Source organism: Anomaloglossus baeobatrachus, chromosome 11 (genome assembly GCF_048569485.1).
Source record: "Anomaloglossus baeobatrachus isolate aAnoBae1 chromosome 11, aAnoBae1.hap1, whole genome shotgun sequence".
NCBI classification, from domain to species: Eukaryota; Metazoa; Chordata; class Amphibia; order Anura; family Aromobatidae; genus Anomaloglossus; species Anomaloglossus baeobatrachus.
In genome coordinates, this window is record NC_134363.1 from 151,193,793 (window position 1) to 151,210,173 (window position 16,381).

The window sequence follows — 16,381 nt, forward strand, 5'->3', positions numbered from 1 at the left end:
ACGAGGTTATTATCGTGCCAGAGTTATTATAAGTGTTATCAGTCACCGGAGGAGCGACACGTGATGACATTAAAGGGCCCCATCAATAAACCAGCGGCATTGTGGAATGAGCCAATCCCATCACTGCTCTGGTTAGAGGCCTCAATTAGTACTCGTGGATATCGGAGGCCTCCCGTACGCCCTATTAGGACTCATGGATATTGGAGGCCTCCCGTACCCTCTATTAGGGCTCATTGATATTGGAGGCCTCCCGTACCCTCTATTAGGGCTCATTGATATTGGAGGCCTTCATTATTGTCTGTTAGGGCTCATGGATATCAGAGGCCCCCCCCCCGTACCCTTTATTAGGGCTCATGGATATCGGAGGCCTCCTGTACGTATGTTTTACACCAGGCACAATAGGACTGAATGAGGACCTTGCATAACACTTTTGTCCCAATGCTGTAGTATATAATACATTACGGAATCCCGTATAATGCAGTTCTGTATCATTTTCGCCTCTTGCCTATAAAGCTGCATTTATATTGGCACATTTTTACATTTTTTTTTCTTTCCTCACTTTAGAGATCTGAAGGCGGTGTCTTCGCTCTGACTTATATCACATGTAAATTGTCTACTGAAGATTCCAAATCTGAAGATGCCTGAAATTAAGGTGACCCCGCTAGGTAAGATCTCGGCATGTAATGTTACCAATCCTAACCTTTCAGCACCGTTCTTTAATGAATAAGAGGTGAGCTTCAATTCCTGACACAGAGCTCCAAACAACCTGCGCTGCTAAAAAGCTGCATTTCTGCCTCCACCACTAGGGGGCGCTTTGTAGCTTATTCTTAATAACAAACAGTATTCAGGGGCCGGACGTCCTCTGTGGAACTTTGCAGCCATATGACTATGTGGACGGATAATCTGCATGTATATGATATCCCAAGAGAATATGGTGAAGGGTCTTCCTGTAGCCACACGTGGCCAGATTACGGCTGCGGCACTAGACTGCTCTATTGAATGCTGTAACAAAGGAAACCGCAGATCAAATGTCTCATTTGTAGATCATTTTATTAGTGAATTTCCACTGTATTACCTTAAAGAGGATCTGCCAGTAGATTTTACAATCCATATTACGTATATTAAATGAAATATATATCTTGGTGAGGCTGGTGTACTTACTTTGATAATCCAAGTCAGAATGTCTGTATAGTTCCTTTTGTATTCTGCACACTTACCGTGATTGACAACTCCTCTCTGCTCCAGCAGCTGCTAAACTCCCCCACCACATACCCTGATTGATGGCTTAACAGTGTCCCTGCTGCTGAATCTCTGCCCACTTAGTCTAATTGTCAGCTCGTCAGTGTCCCTCCTCCCTGCTGCTGCTGAATCTCTTCCCACTTAGCCTAATTGTTAGCTCGTCAGTGTCCCTCCTCCCTGCTGCTGCTGAATCTCTGCCCACTTAGCCTAATTGTTAGCTCGTCAGTGTCCCTCCTCCCTGCTGTTGCTGAATCTCTTCCCACTTAGTCTAATTGTCAGCTCGTCAGTGTCCCTCCTCCCTGCTGTTGCTGAATCTCTTCCCACTTAGCCTAATTGTTAGCTCGTCAGTGTCCCTCCTCCCTGCTGCTGCTGAATCTCTGCCCACTTAGTCTAATTGTCAGCTCCTCAGTGTCCCTCCTCCCTGCTGCTGCTGAATCTCTGCCCACTTAGTCTAATTTTCAGCTCCTCAGTGTCCCTGCTCCTGCTGAATCTCTGCCCACTTAGTCTAATTGTCAGCTCCTCAGTGTCGCTCCTCCCTGCTGCTGCTGAATCTCTGCCCACTTAGTCTAATTGTCAGCTCCTCAGTGTCGCTCCTCCCTGCTGCTGCTGAATCTCTGCCCACTTAGTCTAATTGTCAGCTCCTCAGTGTCCCTCCTCCCTGCTGCTGCTGAATCTCTGCCCACTTAGTCTAATTTTCAGCTCCTCAGTGTCCCTGCTCCTGCTGAATCTCTGCCCACTTAGTCTAATTGTCAGCTCCTCAGTGTCCCTCCTCCATGCTGCTGCTGAATCTCTGCCCACTTAGTCTAATTGTCAGCTCCTCAGTGTCGCTCCTCCCTGCTGCTGCTGAATCTCTGCCCACTTAGTCTAATTGTCAGCTCCTCAGTGTCCCTCCTCCCTGCTGTTGTTGAATCTCTTCCCACTTAGCGTAATTGTCAGCTCCTCAGTGTCCCTCCTCCCTGCTGCTGCTGAATCTCTGCCCACTTAGCCTAATTGTCAGCTCCTCAGTGTCCCTCCTCCCTGCTGCTGCTGAATCTCTGCCCACTTAGCCTAATTGTCAGCTCCCCAGTGTCCCTCCTCCCTGCTGTTGCTGAATCTCTTCCCACTTAGCCTAATTGTCAGCTCCTCAGTGTCCCTCCTCCCTGCTGTTGCTGAATCTCTTCCCACTTAGCCTAATTGTCAGCTCCCCAGTGTCCCTCCTCCCTGCTGTTGCTGAATCTCTTCCCACTTAGCCTAATTGTCAGCTCCTCAGTGTCCCTCCTCCCTGCTGTTGCTGAATCTCTGCCCACTTAGTCTAATTGTCAGCTCCTCAGTGTCGCTCCTCCCTGCTGTTGCTGAATCTCTGCCCACTTAGTCTAATTGTCAGCTCCTCAGTGTCCCTCCTCCCTGCTGCTGCTGAATCTCTGCCCACTTAGCCTAATTGTCAGCTCCCCAGTGTCCCTCCTCCCTGCTGTTGCTGAATCTCTTCCCACTTAGCCTAATTGTCAGCTCCTCAGTGTCCCTCCTCCCTGCTGTTGCTGAATCTCTTCCCACTTAGCCTAATTGTCAGCTCCCCAGTGTCCCTCCTCCCTGCTGTTGCTGAATCTCTTCCCACTTAGCCTAATTGTCAGCTCCTCAGTGTCCCTCCTCCCTGCTGTTGCTGAATCTCTGCCCACTTAGTCTAATTGTCAGCTCCTCAGTGTCGCTCCTCCCTGCTGTTGCTGAATCTCTGCCCACTTAGTCTAATTGTCAGCTCCTCAGTGTCCCTCCTCCCTGCTGCTGCTGAATCTCTGCCCACTTAGCCTAATTGTCAGCTCCTCAGTGTCCCTCCTCCCTGCTGCTGCTGAATCTCTGCCCACTTAGCCTAATTGTCAGCTCCTCAGTGTCCCTCCTCCCTGCTGCTGCTGAATCTCTGCCCACTTAGTCTAATTGTCAGCTCCTCAGTGTCGCTCCTCCCTGCTGTGATCTCTCACTGCTCAGTAAGGATCTGACACGTTCGCAGTAATCCCCTCGCTGTTTTGCTGCACATCTATCAGCTGTAATAAACAATCTGCAGTGTGAGGACCTCCCTTACGATCAGCCCCATTGTACATATATTAACCCTTTCACTATGACTGTGTTTTCCAGGTGCCGGCCAAGATGTTGGCCGCAGCTGTATCCTGGTCTCCATAGGAGGGAAGAACGTGATGCTGGACTGTGGGATGCACATGGGATACAATGATGACGTGCGTCCTGCGGCGGGTTGTATGGGGGGGGGGTGGTATAAGAGGGTCTGCGATTCGTGTAGTGATACCTTTCTTCTTTTGTGACAGCGCCGGTTCCCAGACTTCTCATACATTACACAGAATGGACGTCTCACTGAGTTTCTGGATTGTGTCATCATCAGGTAACAGAACCTCTATAGAGGTTACTAGGACCCCGCTCTCCTCGGCAGCCGGGTAACGTCCATTACTTTCTCCTCCAGCCACTTCCACCTGGACCATTGTGGAGCTCTGCCGTACATGAGCGAGATGGTCGGGTTTGACGGACCCATTTACATGACGCACCCTACCAAGGCCATCTGCCCCATCCTGCTGGAGGACTACCGGAAGATCACCGTGGACAAGAAAGGGGAAACCAACTTCTTCACATCCCAGATGATTAAAGACTGCATGAAGAAAGTGGTGGCTGTGAACCTCCATCAGACTGTGCAGGTAAGATGGAGCCGGGAGCGTACAACATCTAGCCCATGGCTACAACGGTGCTGACCATCTCAGGTAGAAGGTTCTTATAATCTGCTCTTCAGGAGCTTGTACATACCTGCCATTCGGTATAAGCGGAGCTGAAGTGTAAAGCATGGAGTAAAGACTTGTACTTGTATTCATCCTGTGAATAAGCAACATCTAAAGAAGCCGTCAAGCAAATGTTTATTTTTCCCTCACCCTATGACTGCACCACGAGAGAGGATCCGCCCATCCTCTCTCGTGGTGCCGTCATGGGTTTGGAAAAAACACATTACCGGTAAGTAATTACGTATTTCCCTCGCTGCATGAACTATCACACATTGCACTTCTCGTATAAATATTTTGCAAATTTCACATTTAATTACTGTGATTTTGCCATCAATCCCATAATACATCAGTATAGCTGCTAGAGCCACTGCCATCTGTGTCTTGTGTTATCTCCATGATTATATTGTCCTAACTATAAGTAGTGATGCAGGCTAAACTATGATCTACTTGATAAGTGGAACGGGAGCCGTCTAGTCATCATCAGTAATAGTGATACAAGTTTCTGCCACCATGCCCAGTGGAGAACGTCACTGGCTGCATCATACAGGCAGCTCTGTTGACTGAACTGGTGAACAATGAAGAGAACAAGGCCTGTCGTTACCGGAGATCACATGACCCAACTAAGAAGAAGTACAATGTGAATTTCCAGCTAGAAAGAAATAGAAAGATTTTTGTGTACTCACCGTAAAATCTCTTTCTCTGAGTCTTCATTGGGGGACACAGGACCATGGGTTATGCTGCTGTCACTAGGAGGCTGACACTAAGTAAACAGAAAAAGTTAGCTCCTCCCCAGCAGTATAACCCCTGAGCCAGAGGCGGACTCAATCAGTTTAGTGCACAAGCAGTAGGAGGAGAACCAAACAATCCTGGATAAGACAAGGAAAAAACTATAACCAATTAGACGTGCGACCAATGGCCTGGGAATATGGCCACTGAGGCAACAGACAGGTAAAATGTGACCCAAAAAACACAAGCAGGGTGGGTGCTGTGTCCCCCAATGAAGACTCAGAGAAAGAGATTTTACGGTGAGTACACAAAAATCTTTTTCTCCATCGTTTCATTGGGGGACACAGGACCATGGGATGTCCAAAAGCAGTCCCTGGGTGGGAAGAAAACCATCACCGGAGATCGGTAGGAAACCGCTTCCTCCTGTCGGGCTTGACCCAGACCTACAAGTACCTACCTTGTTACAGGTGTGCTACTGCCGCCCGCAAAGATAACGGCAAGACTGGCCTCTGCCAAAGCTTGGGTGTGACCTGATAGGAACTAGTAAAGGTCTGCCGACTAGACCAGGTGGAGGTCCGACTAGACCAGGTGGAGGTCCGACTAGACCAGGTGGAGGTCCGGCAGACCTCGGTCCATCAACGTCTGTAGTCCAATCATCCAAGAGACTCCCCTGGACGGTAGAAAAACGGCGGAGGTCCGTCTTCCATGCGATAGGTTTCACCTATGACGGAAGGATCCCTGTGGAAATCTTAGCCCTGGGCGCCGGCATGCGCCTCCTGGGACCGGATGAAAAGATGAACTGTCCTGAAAAGATGAACTGACTGTCGGAGTAAACCGAAAAGTGCGGTCCTGAGGGCACAACCTACTGAGGGCTCGTACCAGTTCAGGAACGAACTAGGCCCTTTTCAGGCTGAAAGAAGGTACTAGAACCGAACCCGAAAACCCAAACTCCTTATCTGGAAGGAAGGCGGGCTGCCTTGGACCGAAGGGAGGGTAGTGGCCGGAGCACCCCCCTTGCCCTGCTGGAGGACCTGGGAAAAAAAAAAAAAAAGGGGGAACAAAGGCAACAAGAGAGAGCTGTCCGCCCTGATGCCCCTTGAAACAAGGAGACAGCCACGAGGAGCCCACCTATCCAAACAGGTGGGAGTAAGAAGCCCTCGGAAAAGCTCAAACCGAGAGCCGTGAGGTGAACCCATCGCTAGATTAAGGTCCCACGTTACTAGTGGACGGCGATGCCGTCGAGCCAGATGGACGCTTCTCTGCGTGAAACACCTTGGTCGTGGGACGAGAAGTGATAAGCCTCTGAACTGAAATGACCGCGTCGACACCAGGCCCCTAGAGGGACGCGCTAGAAAGCCGCATCCAGATCTGACTGCCAGCATGGCAGTAGTGCAGGAAAGGAGAGAGAGAGAAAAGATGTGCTCTTTACACCCCGGAGGAACTCCACACGTGTGGTAATACATTTTCGAGGGAACCGGCTCCCCGGTCTCCAACATTGTCTGCATCCTTCTTGCCAACCGGCCTGTGCGAGCAAGAACCCGGGATCCGCTCTTAAGGTCGGGAAACTTAGGGCTTCTAAGTCCTGGTGGCAGAGAGGGCCACAACACGGAAGAACTGGACGGTCTGGAAAGCGCCACAGGGCCTCTGCGAGTGGATTGAGTGACTTCTGTGAACTATGCTCGCCTGGGCCCCTCCATAGCCACCCTCTGCCTTGGTCCATCTTGAGAAAGCTCGAGATCATGGGAAGCCGTGGGCAGATGCCCAAGAAAATGAAATAAATGAACCGGCCTCACAGCCGGGCGAGGGCGTCGTCACCTAGCGCAGAGAAGGGGGCACCCTAGACGCGCCGTTGACTAGAAAGCTGGATCAGGGGGCCAATAGGACCACGACTGGAGGTCTTCCTTCGTCGTAGATCTGGCTGGAGACTTCCCTGTTGAGGAGCCATTTTGCCTAGGCGAGGCCCCTCCTGCTGAGAAAAAACGGCCGTCCAAACGTCCACGGTAGGGATGTGTACTGCCGAGATTAGAGAGCACGAGATCCGGCCCAGAGCAAGATCTTCTTGACCTCTTCCCTTTTTCATGACACTTCCTGCGCCTCCCTGGTGGATGATGCACGCCACCGCTGTGGCATGGTCCGACTGGAACCTGACCGGAACAACCTCGCCCCAGTGAAGAAAACGTAACCGGTCTAACCGGATGGATCTGAAATCCGGAATGCTGAAGGGGAGACCACACATAAGGGGTGTTCCTCGGGACTGTGCTGTGGAAAGGTGGACAAGCCCACCCTAGCATAGGAGACTGGTAATGGCTGATGCTTTTCTCCAGAGGAGACGGAGAGGGGATCTTCCCAGGGACCGGATACGAAGGCTGGACCACTAGGAAGGGAAGGGCGGATCCCTGGGGCAGACGGAAGCTACTTATCTCCGTTCTTCAGTGGGGACCTCTGGAAGGGCAAGGATGAAAAACCGGTAAGTGTACCGCCGCTATCACCTCCCCCAACCGCTGCGGACTCGCCTACCGAACCCGACTTGGTGCGGGGAAGGAAAAACTACTCCTGCGTGAAGAGTAACTTCCCTTGGGCGGTCTCGAAAAACATGCCTAAGGGGATGATCTACCGGGCCAGGGTCTGAAAGGACTCCAACCGGTGGAGCAGCTGCCCTAGTAGCGAGAAATGACGATGAGAGATAGAGGCGCCCTGACGGTTGCGGCTCGAACGGACTGGAACCGAGCGGTGAAGGCGACGATCCTGAGCGTCTGGGCCGATGCTGGGAAGAGATGTGCTCTTCCCTCACGTAGCCTAGGGGAGAGATGTACACTTCCCTCACGTAGTCCAGTGGATCCCCTAGACTACGTATCTCCGAAGGGACGGTCACCTAAAGGCGGAAGGAAGGTCAGCGACTCCTTAGATGTCGCCACCGCGATCCAGCTCCTGAGTCAGAGGCCTCGACGGGTGGTCACACTGCTGCTCTAGGCTCAGGCCGTGAAGCTGGTAAAGCGCCAGGGCTATGATGAGAAGGTACTTACCGAAGATGTCAACCAGTTCTGATCGGTAGAGATGGAATCTGCGTAGGGTGTCCGTGGAGTCCCTGAGAGACGTCACCTTAGGGATGATAAGCCAAGAGGCAACCTGGCGGGTCGATCGCAGGGGGGCATGCCCCTTCTCTCCGGAGCCCCTTGGAGAATGAATAAAGACAATAACAAGACTTACCGCTGGTAACGTCCTGTCTGGATGTTGTCTGTGAAGGAGCAGTAGCTCTGCGAACTATTGGATGCCCACTGAAAACATCATGGGTCCACTAGAAAAGTCTTAAAGGAGACCTGTGTGCTCAGAGAGGAGAAGAGAACTATCCGTGGCCTTATGGTCTGACTCACCGTTTCTTCCAGGCTATTCGTCATGCGCCGAACCTTGGCGCTTGCTCGGAATCCAGCAGAGGTGGTACGTCTGGGTCAACACCAGAGAGGTCGGAAGGCTTCTGATCGAGCGGGAGCTTTGGACCTGGGAATGAAGGAAAAACCAGGGGGAGGCGCCGAAGGCGAGACCTGGCGGGTACGCTTCGAGCAGCGGGTGAGGTCCCTGGTACGGGACTCACCTCCCCCGGTGCGTGCACGTAGAGAAGGACTGTCCGTACCTTTAAGGCTTGACTCACCATCCTTACCCGGCTATTAGCCATGCGCCAAACATCCAGGTCCTCCTGCTCGAAGTCCAGCAGAGGAGGAAACGCCTGGGCCATCCCCGAGAGGTCGAAAGGCTACCAGAGGAGAGTCAGTCTGGACCTGGGGATTAAGGTGAACCCTGGGGGCGCAGAAGACGAGACCTGGCGGGTCCGCCTTGGGCAGAGGAAAAGGTCCCTAGTACGGGACTCAACTCCCCGGGGGGAATGCGCCAGTCTTGCGGATGGTACGGCAGAGCGACGGCCGGGGACGCAGCGCATGCGCACCCACCCGAGGGACGTCAGCACGGGGATGCAGGGCCTGAGACAGGGCGCCAACCCGCCTGCAGGGGCGGGATACAGGTGCGTGCAGTGCCAGGGCCCCGGAAGCTGTAAGCACTAATGTGACAACGTTCGGGGTAATTCACAACTGAGAGAACAGTCCTAAACCAACTGTACCTCTGATGCAAACCAAGAACCCGAATAAGTGCTCGTAAGAGTTAATATATATATAATATATATATATATATATATATATATATATATATATATATATATATATATGTCTACATTTACATATTGAAATAAACTGAGCCCATGATAAAAGAAACAGAAACAACCACTATCGTTCAAAGAACGTGGCTAATGTTGGCTACTTTTCCCCAATATGAGGGTTGCTGTAGCCTCAGCAATCCGCAGACTAGGGGAACTGCTATAATCAGTCTCTTTTTTTTTTTTTTTTTTTTTTTTTTTTTTTTTTTTTTTTTAAAATGGATGCTGAGGAGAGCGCGAAAAAACCTCCACCGCCCCCCCCTGTGATGCCTGGGGCTGGGAGGAGGGTGGAGACCGAGCGGCCGGCGGCCAATCGCGCTGCGGCAGGAGGCGGGCCTAGGACGCCGGGTACAGGGCCGAAGCCGGGGCCTAAGTTTTTAAGCTGTCGGAGCAGGGAAGATACCGGCCGGCTGTCCTGCCAGCGAACTGTGGTGGCGGCGCAGCAGCGAAGACCGGATGTCGGCAGGAGCTCTGCGTGCACTCTGTCGCCCGATGCGCCCCGGGGCGTCCGGTGACTAGGCCCAGGCCGGAGCCTAAATTTGAAGCAGCCGGTGCAGGGGAAGGAAGAGCCTGCGGGAGCGGCGGCGCGGCAGCGACGTCTGGGCACCGGCCGTCTGCATGTGTGGATTCCAGCGCCGGATGGGGACGTGGCCGGGGCGCCCGGTGAGTAGGCCCGGACCGGGGCCTATATTTGTAACCGCCCGGGGGAAGGTAGGAGGGGGTGTCCTACCTGGTCGGCGGCGTAGCCTCTGCCAGTGTGCAGGCGTGGAGCTCTGCACATGTGACCATGTGCTCCGCACACCGGAGGACTGGCTGCGGGCCGCAGGAGAAGAATGAGGCAGGCAGGCAGGCAGGGAGGTGGACGCCGGTGGGGGCAGGGAGCCCCTCTGTAGTGAAGCAGCGCTGCGGGCCCCATCATCAATCCAGACGCGCTGCGAGGTCCAGTCCCTGCTTGTATGCCCCTTGCACCCTTTGGGGTGATACCGCAGGGTGAATAGGAGGTGCCCAGGAAGGATTAGCCCCGCGTGCCAACCCGGGAGTGGTACCGTGGAATTGGACGGGGGAGAGGGCCCGACAACTCAAGCCTCTGCGACCCAGGGGAGTGGTACCCACAGGGCTGCGAGAGCTGAGGTAGAGAAACGATACCTGTAGAAAAAGAGAATTCCAACAGATGAGAGTGACGAGCGTCGCCGAGAAAAAAATGAAAAAATATACGCAAAAAATCAAGTGGCTGAAGGGGGCCCAGTCGGCCCACATCAGCCTCCTACGACACTAAGCAAAAAACTGATTGAGTCCGCCTCCGGCTCAGGGGTGTATACTGCTGGGGAGGAGCTAACTTTTTCTGTCTACTTAGTGTCAGCCTCCTAGTGACAGCAGCATAACCCATGGTCCTGTGTCCCCCAATGAAACGATGGAGAAAACTACATTCTGGATACATAATATATATTGGACTAAAAACACATTTTTGTTCTGCTGCTTTAATGTTGATGTCATATAACTAAATGTATGTAATGAGTAACCTCCTACCCCTGCCAAATTATTTTATTTACTGATTGTTATCTCATATTTATCTTTGTTAGGTTGATGAAGAACTGGAAATTAAGGCATATTATGCGGGACATGTGTTGGGAGCCGCCATGTTTCAGATTAAAGTTGGCTCCGAATCTGTTGTTTATACTGTGAGTATATAGGAAGCCTAGCTGAGGGCTAATACTTGACTAGTGAAATGTTTTGTATATACATATTTAATATATATATATATATATATAATATATCTTATAATCCGGTGGTGGAGCAGGGTCGCAGGAGGCAGGGGTGGTGGTAGAGTAATGTGATGCTGCGGGCAGTGTGGCAGGTGTCTCGGATGCTCGATGTAGGAACATGCAGAAACTGTTGCCAGTGCGGGCTTCAAAGAAATGGCACCCGGAATCAGCGCGTCCGCAGAATGGGCTATCGCCTCAATGACAAGCTGAGATCTCATCTGCACACATGCCATTTTCCTTAAGTCCGCTGCCGGGAAATCAATGGGCCGGAGGCGGCGCGTGCGAAGATGAGATCTTGTGCCGAGACCTCAATCTGCGTACACGCCGACCCAGGGCGCCATTATTTGAAGCCTGCACCACCAACATTTTTAGGATGGCCCATGCCTTACTATCCACAGCAAGCACCAGTGCAGCGCCCGCAGCATCGCCCCTGCCTCCTGCTACCCCTCTCCACCACCTCCCGGTAAGTTATATTCAGATTATAAGACGCATCCCTCATTTTCCCCAAAAAATGTTTGGTCGGAAAAGTGCATTTTGTAATCCGAAAAATAGTGTGTGTGTAATATATATAATAATAATCTATTCTCTGGCACCTCTGTCATCATGCATCAGTAGACGTTTCATTCTTGGTTATATCATAATTTGACTGTTCTCCTTTTTTCCCAGGGGGATTACAATATGACTCCAGATCGGCATTTGGGGTAAGATTTTTTTTATTTTTTGCCAAATATCATCTTGGGGTTTGGATGTCTTTTATTTTTTGTGGAGTGATGTCTGGTGTGTTCTGCATATAACTATGATGCATTGTGTAATTAGATGATTGATTTTATTTTGCTTCAGAGCCGCATGGATCGACAAATGTCGCCCGGATTTACTCATCACCGAATCCACCTATGCGACCACCATCAGAGACTCCAAGCGTTGTCGGGAGCGAGACTTTCTGAAGAAGGTCCACGAGAGTGTAGAAAAAGGTGGAAAGGTTAGTCCTTTTTTTTTTTTTTTTTTTTTTTTAAGCTAAAACATCACTTAAGGGAGCGTTGTATGAGCGCGACCACAGATAAACTTCGGATTTTACATTTAGAGGAAAATCCAACAGCAAATTTGCACCAAAATCTGCCCAATATGGAACATGTTTCCCTATGTCTTTCTGTTGTCTTCTAAAAAATGTCTGAGACAAATCCTCCATGTGGCAAGTGTAATTGATCGTATATTTAATCCACGTCTTGCTGATGGGTCTGAAATGTACAATATATTCACATAAATTGTTGGCATAAATGGTTTTTCTTTGTCGCTCCATTGGGAGACCCAGACAATTGGGTGTATAGCTTCTGCCTCCGGAGGCCACACAAAGTATTACACTTTAAAAAGTGTAACCCCTGCCCTCTGCCTATACACCCTCCCGTGCATCACGGGCTCCTCAGTTTTATGCTTTGTGTTGAAGGAGGCACACATTCACTCAAGCTCCCATTTTAGTCAGCAGCAGCTGCTGATTGTATCGGATGGAAGAAAAGAAGGCCCCTAACAGGGCCCCCGGCATGCTCCCTTCTCACCCCACTAAGTCGGCGGTGCTGTTAAGGTTGAGGTACCCATTGCGGGTACAAAGGCTGGAGCCACATGCCGTTTTTCCTTCCCCATCCCTTAGAGGCTCTGGGAGAAGTGGGATCCTAACCGGTCACCATTCACTGGGACCGGGCTCCCTCCGCAGCCCCTGGGGGAATCTGACGGACAGGAGACTGAGTATCATCAGGGACAGGCCCTGCATCTATAAGGTACTCTGTGTCCCCTTGGGGACGGTGCATGGAGCGCCTGTGTTACAAACGTTGCAGCGGCTGCTGTTTTTTTGTGACGACCGGGACTACCGCGCCGACCGCGCCTGTTTGCCGGCCGCGTTATTAAATTTAGTCCCCGGCTTCTGCGGCCTAGTACCATAACTCCCGCCCCCGGGCCTGCCAGTCAGGGGTAAGGGCGGGACGGTCGACTGGACGTCGGCAGTGAGGGCTGGAGCATACTTAGGTGTTCTCCTCCCCCCTCACTGAGCACTGTGGGGCACCAGATTCCCGCACTTTATTAGTCACGCCCACGGCTCCCTCCTCCCCTGAGAGCTCTGGCAGCCATATTTACAATCATTGACACCGACCCAATCACTGACTTACCTCGGGATGGAGTTTCATACTCTCTCAGCGATAGTGAAGCTTCCGCTGGACAAACAGCGTTCGCTGCAGACAGGGGTGCACTCTCTCCTTCGGACCCAGTCACACCCCTTGAGGCGCCTCATGCACTTCCTAGGGAAGATGGTGGCAGCAATGGAGGCAGTTCCCTTTGCGCAGTTTCATCTGCGTCCACTTCAATGGGACATTCTCCGCAAATGGGACAGGAGGTCGACGTCCCTCGACAGGAACGTCTCTCTTTCACTGGCAGCCAAAACCTCTCTTCAGTGGTGGCTTCTTCCCACTTCCTTGTCGAAGGGAAAATCAGAGTCCTCCCTTCAGATCAATGTTCTGGAGATAAGGGCAGTGTATCTAGCCCTAAAGGCGTTCCATCGGTGGCTGGAGGGCAGACAGATCCGCATACAGTCGGACAACGCCACGGCGGTCGCGTACATCAACCACCAGGGCGGCACTCGCAGTCGTCAAGCCTTCCAAGAAGTTCGGCGGATTCTGCTGTGGGCGGAGGCCACAGCCTCCACCATCTCCGCAGTTCACATCCCGGGCGTAGAAAACTGGGAAGCAGACTTTCTCAGTCGCCAGGGCATGGACGCAGGGGAATGGTCTCTTCACCCGGACGTGTTTCAAGAGATCTGTTGCCGCTGGGGAACGCCGGACGTCGACCTCATGGCGTCTCGGCACAACAACAAAGTCCCGGCATTCATGGCACGGTCTCAAGATCACAGAGCTCTGGCGGCGGACGCATTAGTTCAGGATTGGTCGCAGTTTCGACTCCCTTATGTGTTTCCTCCTCTGGCGATGCTGCCCAGAGTGTTGCGCAAGATCAGGTCCGACTGCCGCCGCGCCATCCTCGTCGCTCCAGACTGGCCGAGGAGGTCGTGCTACCCGGATCTGTGGCACCTCACGGTGGGTCAACCGTGGGCACTCCCAGACCGACCAGACTTGCTGTCTCAAGGGCCATTTTTCCATCTGAATTCTGCGGCCCTCAACCTGACTGTGTGGCCATTGAGTCCTGGCTCCTAGCGTCCTCAGGGTTATCTCAAGATGTCATTGCCACTATGAGACAAGCCAGGAAACCAACGTCCGCCAAGATCTATCACAGGTCTTGGAGGATCTTCTTATCCTGGTGCTCTGATCGGGGTTTTACCCCCTGGCCGTTTGCCTTACCCACTTTTCTTTCTTTCCTTCAATCCGGAATGGACAAGGGTTTGTCTCTCGGCTCTCTCAAGGGACAAGTATCGGCGCTTTCCGTGTTTTTTTCAAAAGCGTCTAGCCAGGCTTCCGCAGGTCCGCACGTTCCTGCAGGGAGTTTGCCACATAGTCCCACCTTACAAGCGTCCGCTGGAACCCTGGGATCTTAACAGGGTGCTAACGGCTCTTCAGAAACCACCTTTCGAGCCGATGCGGGATGTCTCTCTATCACGCCTTTCGCAGAAGGTGGCCTTCCTAGTGGCAGTCACATCACTTCGGAGAGTGTCTGAGCTAGCAGCGCTGTCATGCAAAGCCCCCTTCCTGGTGTTTCACCAGGATAAGGTGGTTCTGCGTCCGGTCCCGGAATTTCTCCCTAAGGTGGTATCTCCTTTTCATCTCAATCAGGATATCTCCTTACCTTCCTTTTGCCCTCATCCAGTTCACCAATGTGAAAAGGATTTGCACTTGTTAGATCTCGTGAGAGCACTCCGGCTCTACATTTCACGCACGGCGCCCTTGCGCCGTTCTGATGCGCTCTTTGTCCTTGTCGCTGGCCAGCGTAAGGGGTCGCAGGCTTCCAAGTCAACCTTGGCTCGGTGGATCAAGGAACCGATTCTTGAAGCCTACCGTTCTTCTGGGCTTCCGATTCCTTCAGGGCTGAAGGCCCATTCTACCAGAGCCGTGGGTGCATCCTGGGCATTGCGGCACCAGGCTACGGCTCAGCAGGTGTGTCAGGCGGCTACCTGGTCGAGTCTGCACACTTTCACGAAACACTATCAGGTGCATGCCTATGCTTCGGCAGATGCCAGCCTAGGTAGGCGAGTCCTTCAGGCGGCGGTCGCCCACCTGTAAGAGGGGGCCGTTTTTCGGCTCTTTTTATTGAGGTATTCTTTTACCCACCCAGGGACTGCTTTTGGACGTCCCAATTGTCTGGGTCTCCCAATGGAGCGACAAAGAAGGGAATTTTGTTTACTTACCGTAAATTCCTTTTCTTCTAGCTCCTATTGGGAGACCCAGCACCCGCCCCTGTTCCCTTCGGGCTGGTTGTTCTTTTGTGTACACATGTTGTTCATGTTGAATTGTTCTTTTGGTTCATGGTTTCAGTTCTCCGAACATCCTTCGGATTGAATTTACCTTAGACCAATTTATAAGTTTCCTCCTTCCTGCTTTTGCACGAAAACTGAGGAGCCCGTGATGCACGGGAGGGTGTATAGGCAGAGGGGAGGGGTTACACTTTTAAAGTGTAATACTTTGTGTGGCCTCCAGAGGCAGAAGCTATACACCCAATTGTCTGGGTCTCCCAATAGGAGCTAGAAGAAAAGGAATTTACGGTAAGTAAACAAAATTCCCTTCTTCTTTATAGCCGCGTGTATTTGTCTCCTCTGACAGGTCCTCATTCCCGTGTTTGCACTGGGGAGAGCGCAGGAACTCTGCATCTTGTTGGAAACCTTCTGGTAACATCGGCTTTATGTGCCTCAGTAACTTTTCTTACAATTTAATTAATTTTGCATATGACAATGAGCGTCTTCATTCAGGGAGCGGATGAATCTGAAAGCCCCAATTTACTTCTCCACGGGTCTAACCGAGAAAGCAAACCACTACTACAAGCTCTTCATTACCTGGACTAACCAGAAGATCCGGAAGACCTTCGTCCAGAGGAACATGTTTGAGTTTAAGCACATCAAGGCCTTCGACAGAGCTTTTGCAGATAACCCTGGTCCAATGGTAAGAAACTGGAGGGTGTATATACCAGTATGTGGAATACTTATAATCCGAAAAATACTGTGTATATGAATATATATAAGATGCACTTTTCCTACTAAAAATTTGGGAGGAAAATGAGGGGTGCATCTTGTAATGCGAATATTTCTTACCAGAAATGGTGCAGAGGGGTTGCGGGAGCAATGCCGGGGTTGCGGGAGCAATGCCGGGGTTGCGGGAGCAATGCCGGGGTTGCGGGAGCAATGCCGGGGTTGCGGGAGCAATGCCGGGGTTGCGGGCGTTGGGCCGGGGTGGGCGTTGGGCCGGGGCCGTGGGCGATGCGCTGAGGCTGCGGGCCTTGTGCTTGGGCTTCAGGCCAAGGGCGCCTGGAGTCGGTGCATGCACAGATGGAGCTCTCTTGGCTCAAGATCTCAACTGCGCTTGCGCCACCTCTGGGCGCTATTTTCCTTCAAATCCGCTGCTGGGAGAGCAATGGGCCAAAGGTTGTACGTGCGCAAGATGAAATCTTGAGCTGCAGCTCCATCACAGCGCCCTCGGCCTGCAGCCCCAGCACAGCCCCCGCAGCATCACCTTATTCCTCCACCGCCCCTGCCTCCTGTGACCCCGCTCCACCACTGCTGCCGCCTT

The 16,381-nt window shown here is 52.0% G+C and overlaps 1 protein-coding gene across 1 annotated transcript in view; it reads left to right on the forward strand.

Moving 5' to 3' along the window:
- The window catches only part of INTS11 (integrator complex subunit 11), a 40,811-nt gene that overhangs the window by 1,335 nt on the left and 23,095 nt on the right, over window positions 1-16,381 (forward strand). The window contains exons 2-10 of the mRNA XM_075328674.1: window positions 565-665; window positions 3,343-3,440; window positions 3,528-3,601; window positions 3,680-3,908; window positions 10,494-10,592; window positions 11,343-11,377; window positions 11,517-11,655; window positions 15,422-15,486; window positions 15,568-15,757. Of these exons, the coding sequence (XP_075184789.1) occupies window positions 638-665; window positions 3,343-3,440; window positions 3,528-3,601; window positions 3,680-3,908; window positions 10,494-10,592; window positions 11,343-11,377; window positions 11,517-11,655; window positions 15,422-15,486; window positions 15,568-15,757 (957 nt within the window). The 5' untranslated portion in view covers window positions 565-637. The remainder of the gene's footprint in view (window positions 1-564; window positions 666-3,342; window positions 3,441-3,527; window positions 3,602-3,679; window positions 3,909-10,493; window positions 10,593-11,342; window positions 11,378-11,516; window positions 11,656-15,421; window positions 15,487-15,567; window positions 15,758-16,381) is intronic.